Source organism: Gekko japonicus, unplaced genomic scaffold (genome assembly GCF_001447785.1).
Source record: "Gekko japonicus isolate JY-2015 unplaced genomic scaffold, Gekko_japonicus_V1.1 scaffold153, whole genome shotgun sequence".
NCBI lineage: Eukaryota > Metazoa > Chordata > Lepidosauria > Squamata > Gekkonidae > Gekko > Gekko japonicus.
This window is the reverse complement of record NW_015175360.1, coordinates 1103267-1127914: the sequence shown is the minus strand read 5'-3', so window position 1 is coordinate 1127914 and position 24648 is coordinate 1103267. Positions and strand designations below refer to the sequence as shown.

The 24648-nt window shown below is 45.1% G+C and overlaps 1 protein-coding gene across 2 annotated transcripts in view; it reads left to right on the top strand.

Annotated features, from left to right (window-relative positions):
- The first annotated feature begins 1643 nt into the window (after nucleotides 1-1643).
- Nucleotides 1644-24648, top strand: part of COLEC11 (collectin subfamily member 11) — a 39255-nt gene continuing 16250 nt past the window's right edge. For both annotated transcript variants that reach the window (XM_015425369.1, XM_015425368.1), the window contains exons 1-3: nucleotides 1644-1818; nucleotides 6587-6736; nucleotides 15396-15467. In XM_015425369.1, the coding sequence (XP_015280855.1) occupies nucleotides 6607-6736; nucleotides 15396-15467 (202 nt within the window). In that variant the 5' untranslated portion in view covers nucleotides 1644-1818; nucleotides 6587-6606. The remainder of the gene's footprint in view (nucleotides 1819-6586; nucleotides 6737-15395; nucleotides 15468-24648) is intronic.

Genomic DNA, 24648 nt, shown 5'->3' with positions numbered 1-24648 from the left:
GTAGAAAAGAGCAAGAGTCCAGTAGCACCTTAAAGACTAACAAAAAGAAGAACAAGAAGAGATTGGATTTATATCCCACCCTTCATTTGGAGTCTCAGAGCGGCTTACAAATCCCTTTCCCTTCTCCCCACAACAAACACCTTGTGAGGTAAGTGGGGCTGAGAGAACAGCTCTGACAGAACCAGGGCTATTTTGGGGCAGGAACGCACAGGAACGGAATTCCGGCTGGCTCCGAAGATGGCCACGCCCAGCAGGAACTCATTAGCATAATAGGCCACACCCAACAGCAGGAACTCATTAGCATAATAGGCCACACCCAACAGCAGGAACTCATTGGCTACATTAGGGGTGTGTGGCCTAACATGCAAAGGAGTTCCTGCTGCAAAAAAGCCCTGGGTTTTGACAACAAGCAAGGTAAACAGAGTAAGAAGCAAAAGGTGGGTGTGGCTGGATGAGCACACTTCTGGTAACATGGGGGTGTGGCCTAATGTGCTAATGAGCTGTGCTGTCAGGGGTGTGGCCTAATATGCTAATGAGTTTCTGCTGTTGGGTGTGGCCTATTATGCTAATGAGTTCCTGCTGGGCTTTTTCTCCAAAAAAAGCCCTGGACAGAACTATGGCTTGCCCAAGGTCATCCAGCAGCTGCAAGTTGAGAAGTGGGGAATCAAACCCAATTCTCCCAGATTAGAGTCCGCACACTTAACCACGACACCAAACTGGCTCTCCTACACCAAAATATGTGGTAGGGTATGAGCTTTCATGAGTTCACTGTTTTTTAGTTTTTATTTTGTTAGTCTTTAAGGTGCTACTGGACTCTTGCTCTTTTCTACTGCTACAGACAGACTAACACGGCCACCCATCTTGGGTTTGCCTGTATCCTTTATTTTATGACACACATGGCCCAGATCCGGCCCTCGTAACAAATGAGTTCAGCACCTCTGGAGAGGAATGGGTGGGGTGTATGTGACCACCCTCCCATGGGTAGGTCTGTGAGAACTGTGTGGGGAAAAGGACAGAGTACATTTGCATCTGTCTCTCCTGTGAAGACGAGAGGGAAGCCACTTTATATAGAATTAAATGATAGACCAAGAAGGTTGGATGATACAATTTCAAATTGCAAATGGAGGGGTCATGCTGTTTTAGTGTTGCCCCCGGTAAACAAAATCAGAACAACTCCCTGCACACCTTACAATAACATGACAGGGTTATAAGAACCTATGCTAACTTTCTACATGAGGGGAAATTATTTTTTTAAATGCAAATTAATTTTTTTTTAATGCAGGTAGGAACCTCCACCTATACGCAAAAGTTAGTAGGGTGAATCTGACCTCATTCTCTTATAGAATGATTCTCAAGCTTGAGAACTCTAGCTGCGACATATTTTTGAGTGGCTCAAAATAAAAGTGAAATAACAGAACCTTTGCTCCAGTGGGATCCTGTTTACATTACTGCATGAGGGCTGGCCTGAAAGGGTTTCTTTTCATGGGAAGTGGAGTTGTGAACAGAGAGGCATTTTTGCCTTTCCAAAAAAGTGCATGGCCAAAAGAAGCAGCTTACATCATGGGCCTCTGTCGCGTTCCCACACATTTTGCTCCTAATTACTGTCCTCCTGGACAGCTGAGCTGTTTCAAACAGGAAGCTGTTTACAGATAACGCTTGCAACTGTGTTGGGCCTGATTTGCTGAATGTCGAAGAGCAGAAGACGGGTGCCTTCGAGTTTCCAAGTGACTCTGGCAATAGGAGCAATGAGGTTCATATATACAGTGTCTGTTCAGGCACAGGCTGTAACACAGTCCCTGTTTTCTCAACGATCATAAGGTAGGTGATGTTTCCAGAGTCTGAGTGAAGCTGATATTGGGGGGGGGGGCAGCTTATGTGTGCTGAACAGCGGAGTGAGCAGCAACTTTCGGGCCCTGAGTGCCAGATGATGGTTTCCCTTTGGAAGCTATATCAAGATGTCATTGCATTCAGAACAGAGCCGAGGCTCATACTGTTGTCTGAAGCCTTGCGATTTAACTTGACATGACTTTAACTTGCTTAACTTGAGTTTTGTCTTAACACATCAACACATACAGAAAAGCCATTTAAAGCATACGTAAACCAGTGAAATGAACTGAAATGTATGTTTGTTCTTTGTGTTGTTTGGCTGTGTTTTCTGGCTTTGGTCTTAAATAGCAGGCACGTCTCTGCGCCTTTATAGAAGGTCATGTAGCATATTTTACTGGCGGTTGGTAGAGAATATAAAGCAAGCACAGAGTGGGGGCGGGGGGGGAGAAACAAAATTGGCTGCTGCTCTTCATAGCAACCAGTTAATAGATCTGGTCAGAAATAACGAAAATGAGAAATTTCCTTCCCCCCCCCATCTCATAGATTGGGGTTGCGAGGATGTGGGCTGTGTTCCCCACAATGCTAATCGACATATGATGTTTGGACTGCAGAAAAGAATTAAGGAGTATGGAATATTCTCGGTGCAGTTTGTTTTTCCTTTGGCTTAATCTCTGCCTGTCAAAGTGTTCTTATTGGCCAGAATCTTGAGAAGTGGCTAGAATGGAAAGATACAGAGGGGGTACGAAATATTTTGTGAAAGTATCGGTGAGACTTTAAAGAAACCAGACTGGAAGGAAGGAGAGAGGTCAGATGTCAGTGGGCCATCAATATAGAAGTTTATTTACTTCATTTAGAGTATGTCTTTCTCACTGAGACTCGGGAACTGCACACTTTAAAAACAGTGCAAAAACCAGTACCATGCATACAACCAAGAATCCATTAAAATGGGATTATAAAAATTAGAGAGTGCACTAAATACAGTATAATACATACAACCAATGTTCCCTCTAAGATGAGTTCACGTGAGCTAGCTCACAGTTTTTTAGCCTCCAGCTCACAGATTTTTGTCTTCGCTCAGGGAGGATGGCTCTAGAGCAAACTAATTTATGCAGTAGCCAAATTGCTCATTCACAACTTTAACGCCAGTAGCTCACAAAGTAGAACTTTTGCTCACAAGACTCCACGGCTTAGAGGGAGCATTGCATACAACAATGCCACAAAACTGCTTTACAAAATTAGTGAATCAGTGCAGTACAAAACAGAAAGTAACAAAAGCAACCTAAAATTCCGCAGACACTAAATGTGATCCTATTCCCTTTAAAAAAGCCCTCCTGAACAATTCTGTTCTATAAATTCAGGCAGGCCATTCCACAAGATGGGATCCACAACAGAGTATGGTCGGTAGATTCAGGTGGGTAGCCTTGCTGGTCTGAAGCAACAGAACAAAGTTGGAGTCCAGTGGCACCCTTAAGACCAACAACATTTAATTCTAGGTATAAGTTTTCATGTGCCTGCACACTTCTTACCCAACTGCAGAGGGGCACCTTCAGAAGGCTCCCCTTCCCCACCCTTCAGCTTCTGGCTTTCTTTCAGGAAGAGCTTAACTAGGAGGTACCAGTGCTCATGGCTACTTGGATGTATAGCTTCATTGAGGACCTCTTTCCAATAATTGGCTGCTGGTTGTGATTATTCCACAGTGAATACTTGGCCTGTGTTCATAGCTGTTCCTGCTGCTATTACAACACGCGCTCCATGGTTTATTATTGTAGTATGTTTCCCCCACTTGTCTTCCAAGGACCTCAGGATGGTGTACATCATTCTGACCTTAGGTGGGCTATGTGAAAGAGTGCAGCTGGCCCAAGGTCACCCAGAAAGCTTCAGGGTACAGTATGGGTTTGAACCTGGGTGTCTCATTTCCTAGTCTGACTGTTTAACCAGAATACCACACTGGCTGGCTGAGCCCTGTAATAACCTAATCCTCAGTTCCCCTTCCTTGCTCAAGAGTATATGAAAGGCAGCGGGTGAGAAGATTTGCCCTACTTGCCTCCCTGTCTCTTGCCTTATTCTGATCGTGACCACTGCTCAAGCTCTACCCTTTCTTTTGCTGTCCATGGCTTGAGGTGCTGATAGGAGCTGTGTATGTGTGGGCTGCTTTGTGCCCCCTTCTTCCTGGCCAGCTGTCTGTACCCCGGTCAAATGTTTCTGGTCTATGTGTGGCCAAGCTGCCAGGGGCCCTGGGCAAACCCTTTTGGACTGCCTGAGATCTTTAAAGGGAAAAAAAAGATATTTATTTACAATTTTAAAAGCTCAGTTCACTAAAACACAAGATCATGTTGAACACTATATCAAAACACTACAGGGTATTATAGAGCTAAGAAAACAGATAAAAACATGAGACTTAAGTTGGCCGTTGCTAGTGTTCCCTTCCACGGAATGAGTACAGGCCCACTGGAACTTTGAAAAGAAGAGCTGTCCAAGACAGGCTTTCCTCCCCTTCTCCCCCATTCCCTAGTTCTTGGCTTCTGCGCCCCTCAGTGTATCCAGACTTAACCCTCCCTGTCGCAACTGGGAGGGTTTCTCTTTGACCTATCCTGAAACTGGATTGGAGTATGTGCTGTCTTGCACCTTTTCTCTCATCATAATGAACCACACGCCTCCAAACCTTTTATGGCTCAAACATCCAAATAGCCACCTGTCTTGCCCTTTCCTGGCAGGTGGGTAAATGGTCATCTTCACCCTGGCTGTTGGTCCCCATAAAGGAAAATGCATCTGGCCAGAATTTGTACCAGCAGCTATAACTACTGATTTTAAATGTTTATAATGTAATGTTTTATTGTGTTTTAAACCTTATTGTATTAGTTGAGATGATGTGACCCGCCCTGAGCCCGCTCACAGGATGGGCGGGATACAAATATGATAGATAAATAAATAAATAAAGCTGCTCATAGAAATCTATTGATTCGTTCCCAGAAAAGAATGTTTCCTCTGAGATCAGGGCCTCCTGGAGTGTTAATCAAGGTATCCTTTATTCCTCAGTCATCACAAGTCCTATGAAGTTTTGAATCTATGCTCTGTGAAGCCCTATTCCAGGAAAGATTATATGATTAAAACAGGAGGGGAAAGTAAAGTTTGAAAAGGCTAAAAATAGAGGAAAGAAATTGGGGGAAATGGTAAGGGCAGAAAAGAGGTCTTTTATTTAACTGCATATTAAAAAGAACAAAAAGCCACAGGAGAAATCAAAGTCAGGTGGACATGAAAAGGGCAAACGATGGAATTAAGTCTGAGAACGATCTTGGAAAATTAGGATGCCAAGAGGAGAGAGGGACTGAGGGCAGACCACATGTTAAAATGGCTCTGGAGCAAGCTGAGGTGAATGACCCCGGTAGTGTTGCCACCAACACAGGGGCCACTTGGCTCTGGCTCAGCTTGCTTCTGGCTGCCATTGGCTCTCGAGGGCTTCAGCCACCCACCAGAAACTTTCCCAGAAAGGCAAAGGACTGATCCGCCCCTGCTAGGACAGAAGTTCTGAGAACTGAAAAGATGAAGTAAAAGTGAAGAATGGAAGGAACTGAGGGTTTTGTGGTAGAGACAGATGTTGAAGAACATGTTTTGTAGACATTGGGAACTGGCTGTTTTCAGACAATTTTAAAGGTGTAGCTGTGGTAGTCTATTGTAGCAAAATAAAGCAGAAGTCTTTGTGTGACATTGTGACACTTTGAAGACTAATAACATTTGTTCCAGCGTGGGTGGCTTTTGTGAGCCGGGGCGTCTGAAGAAGCAAGCCTTGGCTCTCAAAAGCTCATCCTGGCATAAACGATAGTTTTAAAGATGCTACTGGATTTACATTTTGCCTTCTGTTTAAAAGATGAAAGTTAGCACTGAAAATCCCCCTGTTCTCATCCCTCACAAGAAGAGAGGGGACTTAAGCAGTGGAAAGAGAATTTTCCTTGTTCAGAGCCAATCTTTTTGGACTGGAGAAGCCAAAAGCGTAATTGGTTGCATAAACACTTTCTAGGCAATGCCCGAACCACAAGTTGCTCTTTTTGGGTTTCCAACTCCCAGGCATTCTACAGCACCCTTTAGATGTTTTCCCAGTTACAGTGGAACTGCTTGTCTTGTGACCAGCCCCTGGTGGGAAATGTTGAAATGACCCAAATAGCATAGATGGAGGCTGATCCCATGATTCCATGGGAAATTGGGTGCCAGGCTATGTTCATGTTCCAAAAACAAAAACGAGCTTTTCAAAACAAATCCATCCTTTTCTCTTAGCTATAGTAATCAGGCTTTGAACAATGTACCTTGGCCTTGCAAAGCCACACTCTGAAGCGAGAATAGCTTTTCTTCAAAATCTACCAAATGATCCCATGGGAAGGATATGCACGCATGGGAGGAGGAGTTCACCTCTTCTTCCCCTGCCATGGCAGCCCTCCAGTTCCACCCTCCTGTTGTTCATGCCCCCCCCCATCCCCTAGGAGGAGCATTTCGGGCTGCAGTGAGATGGGGAGACAGGAAGTTAGGCTTTTCAACACCGATTGTAGGTGAGATGCAACCCAGTGGCAACATCCCATGGAAGCTCTACTCCATATTCTTTCTACATGTATCATTTGTGTGCACGTGGCATACACACCTTTTCTGTTTCTCTGCCTCTTTAAGGTAAAAGGGTACATGGTTGTGTCGATTTTTTAGGAGACCTCAGCTCTTTGAACCTGTTGGATGTCTTTACAATTCCCATTAACTGTATGTTCCTTCTTTTCTTTAGGAGTGAGGGACAAACTCATTATGAAGAGTGATCTGGTTTTCTTTGTCTCTGTAATTAGCCTTGCCTTCCTGTCCCTGCCAAGATCTGGATATGCTCAGCATATTGCAGAAGAATCCTGCTCTGTTCAGATTCTCGTCCCAGGCCTCAAAGGTAACAGCTATATCCCTTCCTTCCCTGTGTCTACGTAAGCCCCTCTCTGCAACTGCTCTCTTATTTGCTGGGGTAGGTCAAACAATTCCTAGTTGTTTTGTCCTTGCTCAGATGTGAACTTAGTTTTTTTAAATGTTGGTGTATTACAAAAAGTCAAGCATCCAGGGTTCTGGTACTGAAAAAGCCACTGAAAATTTAGATAGGACAATGGAGGGTTTTTAAATGATCACAAAGTGCCAGTACCCAGAACTCCCCATTCCCTTCTCCCTATTCTATCCTGTATGCATTACTAGCTTGAAAACAGTCATGACATCAGGGCTTCCCTGTTAAATTTTTATTCACAATTTCTGTTTTTTAAACATAGACCAATTGTCTCCACATTCCAGGAAGAGGTAAGACTTTTAATCCATCTCTTGTAGTGCTATAACAACCTTCCTTGGAGTGGTATACATACTGGTAGTTCTCCCTTTCCTATTTTATCTTCACAATGAGCTGTGAGGTAGGTTAGGCTAAGGGGTGACATGACAGAGGTTTACAAAATTACGCATGGGGTAGAGAAGGTAGAGAGAGAAATACTTTCCTCCCTTTCTCACAATATAAGAATTCGTGGGCACTCCATGAAATTAATGAGCAGTAAGCTGAGAACAGATAAAAGGAAGTACTTCTTCAACACATGGAATTCACTGCTGCAAGAAGTGGTGACAGCTATAAGCACAGACAGCTTCAAGAGAGGAATGGATAAACATATGGAGCAGAGATTCATCAGTGGCTATTAGCCACAAGGTATAGATGGAACACCAGGTTGGGGCAGTGATGCTGTGTATTCTTGGTGTTTGGGGGGCAACAGTGGGAGGGCTTCTGGTGTTCTGGCCCTGCTGGTGGACCTCCTGATGGCACCTGGGTTTTGGCCACTGTGTGACACAGAGTGTTGGACTGGATGGGCCACTGGCCTGATCCAACATGGCTTCTCTTATGTTCTTAAGAGTATGTGACTGGCCCAAGGTTACCCAGCAAATATCAATGGCTGAGTGGGGGGGGTTGAACTTAGACCGAACACTGCGCTGTTCTAGTATTTGCTCCTTAAGCCACATTCTGGATCTTAACAGCCTGTTAATTCAGGTTCTTTTTTTGTAAGTCACTTTGAAAGATTTTTGAACTGAAAAGCAATTTGTGAATCCGTGCATTAAATATCGGCCCGACTCTCAGTGCCATCTCAGTTCTTCCTAAGTTAAATGTTCTAAAAAAGGCTTCCAACAGGAAAAATCAGCATCTGAAAATGTCTAATTTCAGCATAGTTTTATGCTATGCTTGTAACTTATTTGGTTGTCTAAGTATTGTATACTGTTCTGAATACTGGAAAAATGAAATTTTATGAATAAGCTCCACTACTTTCTCTCTGCACACCACACGTATTATAAAATAGTTTTATGCTGGCAAATGCTTGTGTCATAATAAAGCTGTTTCCCTTTATAATGACACTGCAGAACTCTTCTGGCATATCTGTGCTGCAGTGAAAACCATGAACTAGTGTTTGGAGTTAGTAAACAGCCTGGATACAGACACAAGGCTGAAGTTGGTTCCTTATTCCCAGTTCCTTATTCATTCTTTACGAATGAACATAATGGTGGAGTTCTGTGATTGGAATTCCAGATACGTAATTTGGCCCCAAAAATGGGATCAGGAATGGAATGCTGAGGAAGGAGCCTTTGAATTCTCCCCTGCATATGGATATGCCATTTCTCCACTCTCCATGAATGACTGTAGTTTACACATGAATATATGAAACTGTTGTATCTGTTGACCAGTTACAGGAGATCCTTGTACAATTTGTGTAGACTTGATTTTTCTTTAAATGCATTGAGTAGTTCTAGTGATACGTTCAGTGCATGTAACATGCATGATTATCCAGGTACCAGTTCCAAGTTCCATTTGTGAAGTGAACCGATGGTGGCTGGAGCTCTCTTGGGATTACAACTATTCTCCAGGAGTCACAGAATCAAAACTTAGCTGAAGAGAATAGTAGGATTCAATCCACTGTCTTTAATTTGGCATCTGAGTGAATGTATAAAATTTACCTACAAACTGCTAGATAAAGTCTTGCTGGGCTATCAATTCCTCCAGTGGGCATCATCCTGATACTCAGTAAAAAGAAGCCTCTGAACCTTCTTCCCGCCAAAAGTTGTTGAATGGCACTGAAAAGACACAGCTGTGGTGGTGGAGTATTGTTTTTCTTTGCCACCACTGCTATAGAACCAGCTTTCAGCTGAGCTTTAAATGATGTTCAGTTGGATTCATCCTGAATCCTCTTTCATTTGCCTTGTAATCTCTCCTTCTGCCTCATTTCCCCATGTTCCCTGGCATATCTGAAAGCAGATTTAGCACTAGTTAAGGGAGGAGATAATATCTAGGAGCATTTATGTTTCTACATTCTTTTGAGTCTGTGTTCCAGAGACTCACCAGGATGTCAACAAGATCACCACCTGTGTTGGAGACTCTCTAAGAGCCATCGGGAAAGCATCATCAGTCTCTGAAGGCAGTCTAGCCTAACTGGTGCTCTGTAGACTCGTGTGGAGTCCCAAGAGCTAGGCCAACCGAAACCTCCCTAGACTTCTTGATTGTGACAGAGGCAGTGATGGCATCTTCCCCATACTCAGGTTAGCATTACCCTGCCTGGAATAAAACACCAAATCTAACACGTGAACTGTTGAGTGTGTAGAGCAAATAATCTCTTAACCATCTACCAGATGGCAGCCATGACCAGGGCTGCTTTGACATGGATGTTGAATCCCATGACTTAACATCCTGGGGGAGGGGTCATCAATACCAAATATGAGACTACCTCTGTCAACTCACATAGGGGCACTGGGGTGAATAGTCTGCCATCAAAATCTGTAGTCTGTCCTTATTGCCTAATGACAGGTGGTATGACCTGCTTGTGATGCCTTTAAGTGTCAGTCCAAAGTGGTTGTGATATATTTCCTATGCTGTCGGCTAACCTGTGGGCGAAATCTTCCAAGGGTAATGTGTGAACTTGATAGAATAGTCAAAGAGGTGTTGTGGTGCTTAGAAGGGAAAATGAGCAGCAGAGGTATATTGGCCCTCTTTTTTATAACTAGACTTAACATAGGTCATACTTAAGGGAAGAAACTGGTGATTGGTTGGAGAACCCAGTAGACAGATGGGGGCATTAATCTTACTCCATTGATGGCTTTTTTGACTTTGTGGAATAACAATTTCTTAGTTTACTCATTTGTTAAACCGAAACAGTCCAATCTAGATAAAGTACACAGCCTCGTCTCGTACAGTTTGAGCAGGAAGCTTATATTTTGGGTAGGGAGGAATCCTCTGATAGAATATGCCATATAATGCTAAGAATGATGTATATCACCACATACTTCCTGTTTTATGAGTTACGGCAATAATCTCATCTTTATCAAGTAATCAGGAACACAGATATAAAAAGATGGAAGCCTGAAGGGAGGGGGAATCCCAAATCTGTTCATGTTTCTGCATATCCTGCCTAATTAGAAGCTATAATCATAATGGTGAGGGAGATTGATGAACAAATTCAGTGATGCACAAAATGGCCTGTGAAGGCCGAAGCTAATGTAAAATCTCTAAAAAGCCATCAGTGCCTGATCTAAATTGCCAGGGGGCTAGCCAGCTAGTTTAGAAGAATGCTAATGAGATTTAGTCTTTCATCTGTTGGCTGGAATCCAGCTCATGTCCTTAATTTCTGTGCAGACTTGAGTCTTGGTACTTCAGAGCAATCATATGTCTTCTGCTGGGAACTGTCACTGAGGTGCTTCTGACCAAGGCATATAGCATAATTTAACAAGGGGACCATCTCACACTTCAGGGCCTTTGTGTGACTGAGGCTACATTCAGTGAAAGGCAGCAATGTCAGCTCCAGCTGCACTTATTACTGAGGGCACCTCTTCTTCCCTTTTTGTTCAGGTATGCTTTACCTAAAGTAGTGCATTCCTTATATATTCCCATACAAGAAGGTTTTATCTCCAGAGTTCTCCACTGCTGCATTCTGTACTGACTTGAGGTGTTATTTGTCTTTTGTTTGTTTGTGATTGATCATGGGTATGGTGAGCACATCTGAATAAACTTACCGCGAGGGTTTTTGAACAAAGCGCCACCTTCAGAGCAACATGGCTACCCACCTCGATCCGTAAGGGTTTTTAAAAATCAAACTGAAACCATGGGTAAATGCAGATGCTCTTTCAAGTTTTGTTAATCACAGGTCCCGTTGACACGCGGCTATTTGGTCCGGGAGCGGGACAGTTCGGGGCCGGAGCGATCACACCACCACATCTGGGAAGCGTCTTGCTTCCGTGGCCGAACTGTCCCTTTCCCGGGATAAGCTGCGCCAAACTAAACCACCTATCTAGGTGGTTTAAAGGGAAGCAGTGCGGCAACCGGGGCGTTTGATCGCCGCCGCTTCCCTGCGCCGGCTCAACCCCGGCCCGGATCCGAACTGCGCATGCCCGGACATGCGCAGTTCGGCCGGCCCCCGGGTAGGGCGTGTTTTCTCCCCGGCGTTTGATCGCGCCGGGGAGAAAAGGCGGCGCGGCCGGGGGATCCGTGAGATTGGCGCGGCTTTTAAAAGCCGCGCCTTCAAGCGCCTTTTCCCCTGCGTGTGGCAGGGGCCACAGTATTGTTCTGTGGTGTGTCTGAATGTCTCCCTGGGGGTCAACAACATTGCTAGACCGAGTGACCCACAACAAAAACAAGTTTGTTGGATGGAGTGGCTTGTTATTTGGAACAGAAAGTTCTACAACCCCTCTTTGGTCTTTCACCCTTCCTAAAAGGTCATCAGGTTCTGAGGAACCCTTAGCTGTTAATTTCCATTCCCTCTTAATTGTTCAGGCTTTTTTTTTTTGCTGTGAGCTGTAATCTGTAGCTACGTGTTTGTAATGAAAGGTTAATAGTCCATTGGTATTTATGTTCAACAAATGATGCTTCTTTGTGTTAAATATTGGCACCTGCAATGATTTATAATACCCCAATCCAGCTCTGAGGGCAAGTGTTTTCAGCACAATTGCTACATGTTAATTACAAATGAGTTCAGTGGGGGAGCACTTTTATTTTCTTTGTGTATCGCAGCCATTTGTTAAGTTTACCGCAGCTTTTGAGTTCCAAGTTCTATGTAAAAAATGGAAGAGGAAAACAAAACAAATGAACAAACAAAAAACAGGCAAGTCAAAATAAGAGTTTTGTTCTTAGGGTTGCCAGGGCTCCTGCTGATCATCTCTGTCGCTGGCCACTGTAAAATTTTTTTTAAAACTGCCACTGGCCTCTGTGCTGGTACATCACTTCTGGGGACAACCCAAGTCAATGGGTGTCTCTAGGAATCACCGGATACTCTATTGTTTTACTTTAGAGCTTCTGGCAGTTCCTAGTGTTGTACCTGGAAGTGACATAGTGATGTCACCAACATCACGCCCCCCCCCCACATGTCCCCACCTCCTCCACCCTCCTGCTGGTTTCCAGGCTCAGTTTGGCAACCCAGTTTCTGACCCTCATACGCATGTCAGCTTTGAGAAGAAGAGGCACTATTCAAGTAGTTTGAAATAATGCATTTGTGTATCTAGACAGATTCACAGAGCACAAGCACAGAAAGTAGTCCCCATTTACCCACCTGGGATGGGGAATTACCAGCCTCAAGCCCGGATTTCCCATCCCCAAGGAATTGAGCTTGAGGGAAAAAAGGCCTCAGCATAGTGCTACTCTATTATTGTTGTTATTGTTATTGTCATCATTATTGTTGTTATTGTCATTATTATTATTATTGTTGTTGTTGTTATTGTTGTTGTTGTTGTTATTATTATTATTATCATTATCATTATTATTATTATTATTATTATTATCATTATCATTATCATTATCATTATCATTATTATTATTTCAATTTGTACCCCGCCCTCCCCGGAAACAGGCTCAGGGCGGCTCTAGGATTTTCCCATAGTCTCAGTGGTGACCATAGGGACCCAGCCTAGAGCATTTGCCAACACACTGTTGGGAGCCCTAGAACCAAACTGCTTGTGTCAGCATATGTTTGTGCTCTTCTCGTAGCCATTCTTTTCCTGATCCTTCCTCTCCCCTCTGTTCTCTTCCCATGCTTGCATTACAGGGTGTACGTAGATTAGGGTAGAGACCTACTCCTAATTATAATTTTAATCTTTTTTCTGTGGAGAAATCTCTCCTTCATTTTTAAAAATTTATAAACTGTAAAATTCAAAAGCTGAGATTATTGAACAAATGCAAAGTACCTGGTCTTCACAGCCAAGAAGTGTTTTCCCACATAACTAATTTTCTACTAACATATTGAATATGGTCCTGATTCCACTACTGTTAGGGCATGTATAGTGGGAGGAGGCATCAGCACACATGTCAAGTTGTCAGCTGATATTACTAACATTTTAAATTCATGCAAGTTTATTACAGCACATCACTTACAACCAATGTTCCCTCTAAGCTGTGGAGTCTTGTGAGCCAAAATTCTACTTTGTGAGCTACTGGCATTAAAGTTGTGAGCGAGTGATTTGGCTACTGCATAAATTAGTTTGCTCTGGAGCCCTCCTTCCTGAGCTAAGATAAAAATGTGTGAGCCAGAGGCTAAAAAACTGTGAGCTAGCTCACACTAACTCAGCTTAGAGGGAACACTGTTTGCAACATAAATTGTACAGTACAATAAAACATGAAAAATAGTTAATCAACTCCTGTTAAAGGCAACAATAAACATTTCCCCTATTCCAGCAAACCTACTGAAATCCTTATAGAAGAAAATTAGCAAATAACCACTCTGACATTCCACTCACACTGTTTCAATAGGAAGCTGGTTAGCATTCGTTCTCTCACGGAACTTTGGGATACCAGCATGAAAGAAAAAGAAAAAAGAAAGCTTCATTTGTTCGCAGGGATACCTTGCACAAATACAACCATAGGTTAATGTCACTATGGAAATAGTAGCCACTCAAAATTAATCTGTGGTTAGGTTAATGTTGGTAAGACACAAAAATAATAAATCTTCCTTTGTCATTATTTGGTCAGGGGAAGACTCAGTGCACTTAAAATCACTCTTTACAACCAGTAGAATAGAGACAGGTTTCTGAATGTTATTGAGATAATGGAAAGTGGAAACTTTCTCTTTTGTGTGGCACTAGCACCTAGGAGAATGGGGACATGTACAGACAAGGCTGATCTTTCTGACATGAGAAAAGAGCTAGGTTTGCAGAAAGTTCTGAAATCTAACAAAGGACATTAGGGGAAAACCCTCCAGTAATAGAAGCAGCACATGTCGCTTTAAGAAACAATTGTCAGCCCAGTGGCTATTGCTAGGAAACCACAATAGTGTTGCCCACCTTCAAGCCTTGGTGTAGGGTTGCCAGCCCCCAGGTCGGGGGGGGTCCCCATTTTTGGGGGCTCCAGTCTGCCCCTGGCCAGCTGGTCGGCAAGGGACAGCCCTGCCCCCAAGAGCAACCACCTGTGGCTACCCCTCTCCCTCTCCTCCTGTGAGATTTAAAGGGCTTCATCTAATTGGTGGGGGGTGCGGCACATGGGGCTGATTTCCCAGTGGCAATTTGCTGCTTGGGATTCAGGTGCACATGCCGCTGCCCCACTCACTGTGAGCCCTGCTTGCAGCCAGCCGTGCATGCTGCCGCCCCATTTGGAGCAAGCAGGGCAGCAGCACGCATACCTGAATCCCAAGCAGCGAATCACCACTGGGCAATCAGCCCATGTGCCACTGCCCCCACCCCACTTGCAAAAAAGACCCTTTAAAGGTCTTTAAAGGTGACAGCCCTTCTTCCTTCCTGCCATATTTAACGGGCCCTCCAGCTGATCGGTGGGCCACGTGCTCCCCGCCGATCGGCTGAACTCCTTTAAATCTCACAGTAGGAGAAGGAGGGGGTAGCAGGGAGGGAGGGAGAAGGGTGGTCGCTCTTGGGGGGCGTGGCTTGGGGGCATCCCTGTCCACCCATGGAACGCCCCCAAATCCCCCCGCCAGAGCAACGAGGGGACCTGGCAACCCTATGCCAGTAAAAGGTGGGGAGGGGGCTTTCTAGGGTTATTTTGGCCCTTGAGAAATGAGTCATTCAGGCCAGGTGTGGCAACTTGATGACATTGTACTACCAGTCTTGAATGACTCACCTAAGCCTGGCTGCTTACTACTATTCAATAGCAACTACCCCATGAAAGCCAGTGTAATGTAGTGGTTAGAGTTTCAGAGACCCAGGTTCAAATCCCCACTCTGCCAATGAAGATTGCTGGGTGACCTTTGGCCGCACATTCTCATCCTAACCTACCTCAGAGGGTTGTTGTGAGGATAAAATGGAGGAGAAGAAAATGCTGTAAGCTGCTTTGGGCCCCATGGGGGAGAAAGGTGGGGTATAAATGAAGTAAATAAGCACCAAATTTCTAAATTCTGAATGTAGAGAGCAAATAAAGAGAGGCTGCCATTTCTGGTCTCCTTGTGAGGAGCAAAAGCATCTCTGAATGCTGGCCGTTATGGACCCTCTTCTTACGTTTTGAGATGTATGCACTTCTGAAAGGACAGAGTTAGCGATGGTGGTGCCGATCATAATACTCACTACACATGGGTATGCATATCTGAACAGAGAATTTTATTTTGTTTTTCTCAATAAAATAGGGGAAGCTGGAGAAAAGGGGGAGAAAGGAGCACCGGGCCGCCCAGGAAGAGTGGGACCTCCAGGAGAAAGAGGTAAGTTTTTAAAGAGAGAGTACTCTTCACCAAACTATATCACTTAATGTATTCCAGTGAAGAGTGGGTGCTAATAATATCTTACTAGCAGCAGCTAGTGAGGGAATCCATTGCTTAAAGCTACAGGTGCTTCTTATGTCATTTTCTGGTATTTGAATCCCGCCATGTTTTTGTTTTAGATTTCACATTTTTCTGCAAACCTGGAGCCCTTTTCAGGTTTGTCGAAAGATCTGTATTGCCCGTTCACAGTTCCAGTCACCAGATTTAAGTATCCTCAGATTTGGCTGACTTTGCTATTAGTATATAGATGCCAGGGTCCCCAGCGTGGTACTTGCCAGCACCTTTCCTGGAGCCGACCAAGTGTTTTTTAAAAGTGGACAGGGCTAGGTGAGGCTTTTGACCCACAAGGCAGATTTTTAAACATGTTGCTTTGTCAGCAACTTCCACCAAAGCCCCAAGGATCTTCACTGTGTGCCTGAAATGAAGTTGCAAGAGCCGTTTTCTGGCTGGCTTTGCCTCCCATGGCAGCCGTTTTGTGGCTGTGCCAGCCACCCTGTCACCTGTGTCAGAATTCCAAAGGTGTCCACTGGCTCAAAAATGTTGGGGAACCCTGTCTTACATAAAGCTTTCAGTTGGTACTTTTTTTATATACGCAGGAGCAGTGTTTCCTACAGGCTGAGTTATTGTGAGCTAGCTCACAGTTTTTTAGCCTCTGGCTCACAGATTTTTTTCCTAGCTCAGGAAGGAGGGCTCCAGAGCAAACTAATTTATGCAGTAGCCAAATCACTCACTCACAACTTTAATGCCAGTAACTCACAAAGTAGAATTTTTGCTCACAAGACTCCACATCTTAGAGGGAGCATTGGTTGAAGACCTGTTGAAACTCCAGTATAATTACTAGGCATTTTAATGCAAGATGCTGTGACAAATTGCTTGTAACTTTGCTGTACGTGTTTTATTTGGAATAGCTTGTTTGGCTGCTCTGGTTGTGCTTTGACTAAGATTTGCAGTGAGGGGTCCAAGAATATACAAGGATGCCTTATGACACTTTGATCTACTACTGTTTGTTTTCTTAGTGGCTAAGAATAAGCAGTGGTACAGTAAACATAAGAGAGAATGGGGGGGGGAGTCTTAACACTCTTACAGTATCCTAATTTTGGACCCTCTGGCATGCTGCTTTATAGCCTATCTGCTCTGCCACCACTCCCTATATTGCTCCTTAGTGCTGAAGTCACTTATTGGGGCTCCCTCTAGATGGATGGTCTTGTTCCTAAGGCACATGAAATAGCAAACCTGACTCTTGTAAGTCACGCAAGGACTGTGCTGATTCTCACATTGATTGCTACTCATTTAACTAGCTGACATCGTCCCGGGCTAAAATCAGTACTGCAGCAGTAAAAAAACAAGTTGTGATGGTAGCAGAAAGGCTGTGTTTGCTGTGATGGTAGCTGCTGTGCTATAAATCTCTGATATCCTTGGCTTTGTCACTGGGTAGTTTGAACTAAGGTTAAACCAAACGTAGTGCCTTCGAGAATCACTTAAATTAGACCGTCTTGTGCCTGGTAAACTTTAATCCAGCCTTCTGCCCCATGCTGTTTTCAGATCCTGAATTTTTTCCTAGGGAGCCTGTAGCAGAACGTGCCTGCTCTGGCCTGCAGGCCCCATTTATGCCCTGCCCTCCTGGGTCTTTCTTTATTTCTGGTAACCACCACCACCTGACCTTTTTCAGGGATTATCCCCTGGGAGGGTCAGGACTCCCAGCTTCTCTTCCAAGTTCTGAGGCCTTGCCTCTGTGTCTCCTCCTGCCAGATCCTCGTCACCATGGGGACAGTTTACTGCCTTGTGTGCCACTGGAGGTCTAGCCGCTTGACAACTGCCTGCCCTCCTCACCCCCGGTATTCCTTTTAAAATAGTATGTCCAAGATGGTGGAGGTCTGTGTGGTACAGAGAACCACTCCCAGCACCCAAAGTTATAAAGTATGTATTAAAAAGAAAGTGTTTACGACCATACTTTTTTAGCACAGCACCAAACTGAGCAAAGGAACCAAAAGAAATTGGTAAAATATAAATCTTCTGTCCCTGTCACTATACATGCCCTATCAGATGTTAAAATAGGACAGATCCCTTTAGCTGATCATGTGACAGATCCCTTATAGAGTTTTTGTTACTTTGAAGCTTGCTCCAGGTCTTGAGGCGAGCACCTGGTCAATGTCTGCCTTCCCAAGGGAGAGGTCTGCCTATGCTCTTGGACGTAGCACCCAAGGAAAAAGAGAGCTCCTTCCTCCTGCATATCTGTTCCCCCTCCCACTGACCAGGTCATGCCAGGTCAAAGAAATGCTTCCTGGAGATTATTCCTGGTGCCCGTCTAGTTTAAAGTCCTCCACACCTCTATTTCCTGCTTGAACGTGGGGGGAGAGACCATCACGTTGTCTCTCCCAATACAGCTATTAGCATATGTATAAAGATAAGCTGGAAAGCAGTTGGACTGACTTCCCCCTTCCTGGCTACGCTCTGCCCAGAGAGAAGGAAAAAAACACTTTAAAACACTCAGAGTAGAGGTTTTGCTCATTTCAAACCTCCCAGGACAAAATGTGTTTCTTCACAGAGCCAGGGTCCCAACAACAGTACCCCCAGGGTCATTTCAGGATGTGAAAAGACTGCAGCGAAGAAGTCTGCAGCTGCTTCTTCCTGGGTACTTCCTGGTATCCATTGGAATGGGGGTCTGTATGTGTCTGAGAAGCACAGAAATCCAGACACTCACCTTGCACAAAGTCCTTGTGGTGACCGTGAGGACTTTGGGTTGTGCGAATCACCATTACTCCTACAAGACAAGGTTGCTGAACCTGAATTCATTCACAAGTTCAGAACAACGGACCTCTCTAGAGCTGAGCAGGGACCAACTATTCTTATCTCACTACAGATGCTAATTTCCTGTTCCCCAGGCATTTCCCCTCTGCTGTAAACCAGCTGATTACAATATGCATTGTACCTTTGCATCCTTTACAAGCATTCTTTACAACACCGCTCCCACCTTCTGACTAGGATAAAAGACAGAGATCTCCCTTTCTACTCTGCTCTTGTCTGATGAAGGGAGCTTTGACTCTTGAAAGCTTCTAACCTGAAAATGTTGCGGTCTCTAAGGTGCTATTTGGGCTTGAACCTAGAAGTCACTCTAGTGGTGGCACAGGGGATTTATCCTCTGGTTAATACATCTGAGCTGAACAGAGCTGCTGTCAGTTCTAGCCCCGTGCTGGTGTGAGCTACCAGCCTTGTCCCCAGCTCGTCGTCCACCCAGCTGTTTGAAAGCTTCGGCGAGTAGATAAAATTGGTACCACTCCTTAGAGAGGGTGGGCACACTAACCCCCCCCAGTGGGGGAGGTGTTAGCCGACGAATGGAATGTCCAGCGCGTAAGACCGAAAAGCCTAGAAAGAACTCTTCAGCATCAAGGAAGCCTGTAATGGGCCGTCCGGCCAGGCGGTGGAGGTGCTGCGCTGCGACTTGAAGCAGGCCGGAGAAAGCTGACGACATCAAGCGATGCCGAGGGGAAAATGCCGTTGGAACACGTCTGACCTTACAGCTGAACAAAACTCCCCGTCGACTGCGAACGTGTGTGATTTAAAGATTATATGTTGTCCTCCCTTACCCCTTGAATCATTGTTAGTCCCGTGTGTAATGGAGTAACTGTAAATCGCTCAGAGCCAGCAAGCTCTGCAGGATTGAGCGATTAATAAATTGAAAGATTTATTATTTATTATTATTACTAGTTGCATTTAGCTACGGAATAGATTTGCAGCACTGGCTTAGGAGATTCCTAGAGCGGTGCCTGAGGAAGGCAGAGTTTGAGGAGGGAAGGGTGCTCAGTAGGGTATAATGCCGTAGAGTCCACCTTCCAAAGCTATCATTTCCTCCAGGGGAACTGACCTCTGTAAGTCTGGAGATCAGCTGTAATTCCAGGAGAACTCCAGGCCCCGCGTGGAGGTTACAGCAACCCTGCAGGCAATGGCCTTTCACACACAAGTGTCAAAAATAACTAATGATGAGATATTAGATTCTGAAGACTGATTCTTTTGACACTGTGGGCAAACGGAAGGCACTTTGGTCAGCAGCACAGCCAAATTTCCCGACCTCTCCTCTCCACAGCTGCCCCCTGAGCCCCACTGGAATGCTGCTCTTGAGGAAATGGGGGGTCCTCCTCAGAAATGGCTTGAGGGATGAACTGGAGGTCTGTAGTGAGAACAAATCAATGAAAACCCACACCCTTCCACTGATGGAAAGAGAGGCTGGATTAGGGTTGCCAAGTCGATGTTCGCCGGGAGCAGGGGGCTCCCGGCCGGCGTCTGGTGTGCGTGCGCACGAAACGCACGCGCACCGCACGCACATCACCCAGAGGTGACATGACGACGCCAGGCACGCTGGGGGCAGGGCCACGGCCATACGAGGGGAAACCATAGAGTTTTCCCTCGGATGGCCGTGGCCCCGCCCCCAGCGTGCCCGGCGTGGTTGCGTCACTTCCGGGTGACGCACACGTTGGGGAGGAGTTCCCCCCGGGGCCTGATGTGGCGGCGGGGAACGGGCCTCTGGGGCAGGGGTTTCCCCGCCCCCCGGGGGGACTTGGGAAGCCTAGGCCGCTGGATTCAACCTTGAACTTATGGAATGCACCATTTTTCTTTAAGTCATGTGTAACAAGTGGAGAGAGAGAAAAGAATTCCCCTCTGTTTTTGGCAGCGTTTTATGTTTACAGCAGAGGCTTGGGATTGCCTTCTGTGCTAGGCCTCAGAGTTCTAAATACTATCAGTAACATTTGCCAACAATGGGTTAGGAGATTCCTGGAGGGGTTTTTTTTGGGGGGTGGAGGGTGGATGGAGTCTAGGGGAAGGAGGGGGCATCATCAGTGACGTAATGCCATAGAATTATTACTCCAGAACTGCCATTTTCTCCAGGGAACTGATCTGTGTAGTCTGGAGATCACTTGAAATTCTGGGGGACCTCAAGACCCCACCTGGACATTGGCAACCCTAGTTTTTACTGTAATAAGGAAAAGAGGCATCAGAAATATTCCCATTGCAAATCAAGAGAAAGAAATCCCTAGAGAACACCGCTGTGCATTAGAAACCTCTTTTGACCTCTTTTTTTCCATTGATTCTGCTTTCAAACTTCCAGCACCAGAAGTTCTTATCTGAGACAGGCCAAAGGGGCACCATGTTAAAAATACCGGGCTGGAGCTTAAGTATGCTGCAGTAGGAAGGGGAAAGTGGAAGCTTCTGTTCTGTGTGGATGTAGCATATTACATTCTACACTCATAGTCTCAGAGAAGCAAAACAGCCTTTTTTTTTTTTAAGAACAGCCCAATAAAACGAAACAACTCTTGGCAACAGCAAAAGCTGCAGGAGGCCTCGAAGCTTCTAATCAGTCAAATAACCTGAAGTTTCAAAATGTTGCTTTGCCAGAAAAATACCTGTTCAATTAAAAATTCGCCCCTCAGTTTCCTGGCCAACTGGGCTTCTACTTTAGTACAAGAAAATTTCCCATCCATCTTCTTATTGCCAGAAGAGCTGAGATATCCCAAAGCCATCCTCTGTTTATATCAAGACTTCTGGATCCTAGCTAGCATTATAGGAAGTGTTAGCAGTCAGCTCTCTCCTAAAGTTGGGTAGAGTCATAAAGTTGGAAGGGATCTCCAGGGTCATCTAGACCAACCCCCTGGACAATGCAGGAAATTCTCAACTAGCTCCCCCCCACATCCCCAGTGACCCCTGCTCCACACCGAGAAGATGTCAAAACAAATAAACAACCTCCAGTATCCCTAACCAAACTGGCCTGGAGAAAATTGCTTCCTGACCCCAAAGTAGCAATCGGCATTTCCCTGTGCATGTAAGAAAGGGCCAGTTGGCATCCAGAGAGAAAGCAAGAGAAGTAGTTGGCACCCAGAGAGAAAGCAAGCCCAGACACCCTTCATATAAAAATCACTCCAGATAAATATTAAATCTAACACTGCCTGGCCTAAAAATGACCCCACAAGGAATGCCAAGCAGAAAACAAGCCTAGGAAAAACTATTTGGAAGTGAACCTGGGAACTGAATTGCTGACAAATCTCTACTACCTAAAGGCAATGCTGCATTTCCCTGTGCATGTAAGAAAGGGCCAGTTGGCATCCAGAGAGAAAGCAAGAGAAGTAGTTGGCACCCAGAGAGAAAGCAAGCCCAGACACCCTTCATATAAAAATCACTCCAGATAAATATTAAATCTAACACTGCCTGGCCTAAAAATGACCCCACAAGGAATGCCAAGCAGAAAACAAGCCTAGGAAAAACTATTTGGAAGTGAACCTGGGAACTGAATTGCTGACAAATCTCTACTACCTAAAGGCAATGCTGTGCATATTTTATAGCAATGGATTTCTCAGGAAAACAATCCCCAACTTTGAAGGTACCGCTCTCATCCCTAGTACTGGCTTCCCCTCTTGTCACCTACCCCCGTTAGCATATCCATAGCACTTGGAAGTGTCAGATGGTTCCTGCATCAATGTGCATCAACTGCCATATCCTAGCTCCAGGAGGGCTGTCAAGGTCCACTCAATCCTTTGGTCTCCCTCTGGGGAAACCATTAACCATTTGTTCAAGTTTCTGGGAACCTTCCTGTAAATACATTGAGGTATTGTTTTAGGGGCAAATTTGTCATATTGCCCCAAAGTACATTTTTCCTATAAATACATGAACCCAGCTTCAGTACGTGTGCTCTCTTGTTAACCTCCCAGGGCGGGTGGGTGCCAGTTTGTACAGTCAGTACTGAGGCAGTAGCTATGGGGTGTCTCATGTGACAAAGTGCCAGCAAGTGTAAATCACATCTCACCATTCTAAAATGTGGCTTGAATTTGGAGGGAGAGTCCTGCATCTACACATCATTGGGCATTGTGCCATCATTGTGCTATGCTATAGCAGTCACTCACTAACAAGTGGTTTCACTTGTCCACACAGAATAATCCAGGTGTGAATGGTTATTATAGCACAATGAAGTCACAATACCCAATAATGTGTGGATGTAGCCTTGATCTCAATGTACATGGGGAGCATTCACCAAGACTACCTTCTAGTCCAAAACAAACCAACCCCCCTAACCTTATAATGGCTTCCTCACTAGACACTGTATTGGTATCTGGGAAAATGTGGTGTGCATGGCTGGAAGGGGAAAGGTGTGTATCTTGCATATTGCTGGTGCCTTCTGCTTGCACAGTTGTTGTTGCAGCTGGAATGACACCCGAAGGTTTAATTTCTTCCTGGCCCAAGACTACTTTTCTTCAGTACCTCCCAGTTTTCTCCATGCACTGATCAGGCAAGAAAGGCTGGGGGGATGCTGTATGCTCCTTGCTCCAGTATTTATTTACAGAAGGAGAAGGGTTGGAACGCTTACTGTTTTGTGCCTCTCCCTTTCCGGTTACTGGATGGAAAGTACAGCATAGCAAAGCAATGAAAGTAGGGAGGACACAGACGTGTTTCTCTAGCTTGGTGTGCAAGGTGCATTGGAAGGTGGGAAGAGTCGAGGAGAACCTCACATCTCTGTTCTTGGCAGAAAGATGACTGAGGTATCTGTGATTTTTTTCCCCAGGGGAGTTTCCCAGGGAACTGTGCTGATGTTCTCAATATAATTAGTTTGTGCATCTGCCTGGCACAGTGTTTGTAGATTCTCATAACACAGTAGGTATACCATGTCATACGAAACCTTTCACTGCTATTCATTTGGTAAATTCTAAGGATTGCTGCATACAGTACAGGATCCTCCCCACCCCCCTTCATTGTCTCATATTAGCCCTACTTCCTATTGGAATCCTGCAAGTTCTTTCTGGCTAACAGCATTTGTAACGGGAGCTACTTATGTGATATTGTGGATTTGTGTGTGTTGGGGGTAGGGGTGATTCAGCATTCCTTACAAATCCATTTTATGAAAGCACCTTTATGGAGAGAGATCACAGAAAGGGAATTCTTGTTTTAAAGTAGCTAAACCCTACACTAGTTGATGGAATAGTGGTAGCTTGTGTTGTTCTTTTCCATCTGGGGAGTTTTGCAGCACTGTAAAGATTGACACATTTATTGTGGCATCAGCTGAGGCTGCTTTGTCAAAGACATCTGATGAAATGGGCTCTGGCCTCACAATAAATAAAGAGCCAGTTTGGTGTAGTGGTTAAGAGTGATGGACTTTAATCTGGAGAACTGGGTCTGACTCCCCACTTCTCCACATGCAGCCAGCTGGGTGACCTTGGGTCAATCACAGCTCTCTCAGAGCTCTTTCAGCCACACCTAACTTGCAAGGTGCCTGTTGTGGGGAGAGGAAGGGAAGGTGATTGTAAGCTGCTCTGAGATTCCTTTGGGTAGTGAAGAATGGGGTACAAAACCAACTCTTCTCCTCCTCCTCCTCCCTCCAGTGAAATAAAATATTTTTTCTTTTAAGCCTAGAGCAGGTGTTTTCACAGTCTTTTCCTGGGTGTTGCAGGGAATGTGCAAGCTAGTTTTTCAGTAGCCAGAAAGCTACTAGTAACTGAGGAGATACCTGGAGACCTCTGTCATAGATGATGAAACCAGGAAAGTGGGTAGGAGGAATTCTTACATAATTTGGAATAAAATCTGAGCTGAACAGACATTCAGGGGGGCTGAGACGCTTTCCCTGTGCAGAGGGCAACTATTAGGGATGTGCACCTTGGGGAGGGGGTGGCATTTCTCAGGTCTGGATATCAGGGAACCAAATTTTTTTGCTATTCCTGGTTATCTGGGGTCCAAATAAAGTAAAGGTAAAGGTTCCCTTGCTCGAAAGCCAGTCGAATCCGACTCTAGGGTTATGGTGCTCATCTCCGTTTCAAAGCCGAAGAGCCAGCGCTCTCCGAAGACGTTTCCATGGTCATGTGGCCGGCATGACTAAACACAAAGGCGCACGGTAAGTAGATAAATAGGTACCACTTCGGTGGGAAGGTAACAGCGTTCCGTGTGCCTTGGTGTTTAGTCATGCTGGCCACATGACCACGGGAATGTCTTCGGACAGCGCTGGTTCTTCGGCTTGGAAACGGAGATGAGCACCGCAACCCTAGAGTCGGATTTGACTGGCTTTCGAGCAAGGGAACCTTTACCTTTTACCTTGGGGAGGGGGTGGCATTTCTCAGGTCTGGATATCAGGGAACCAAATTTTTTTATTTAT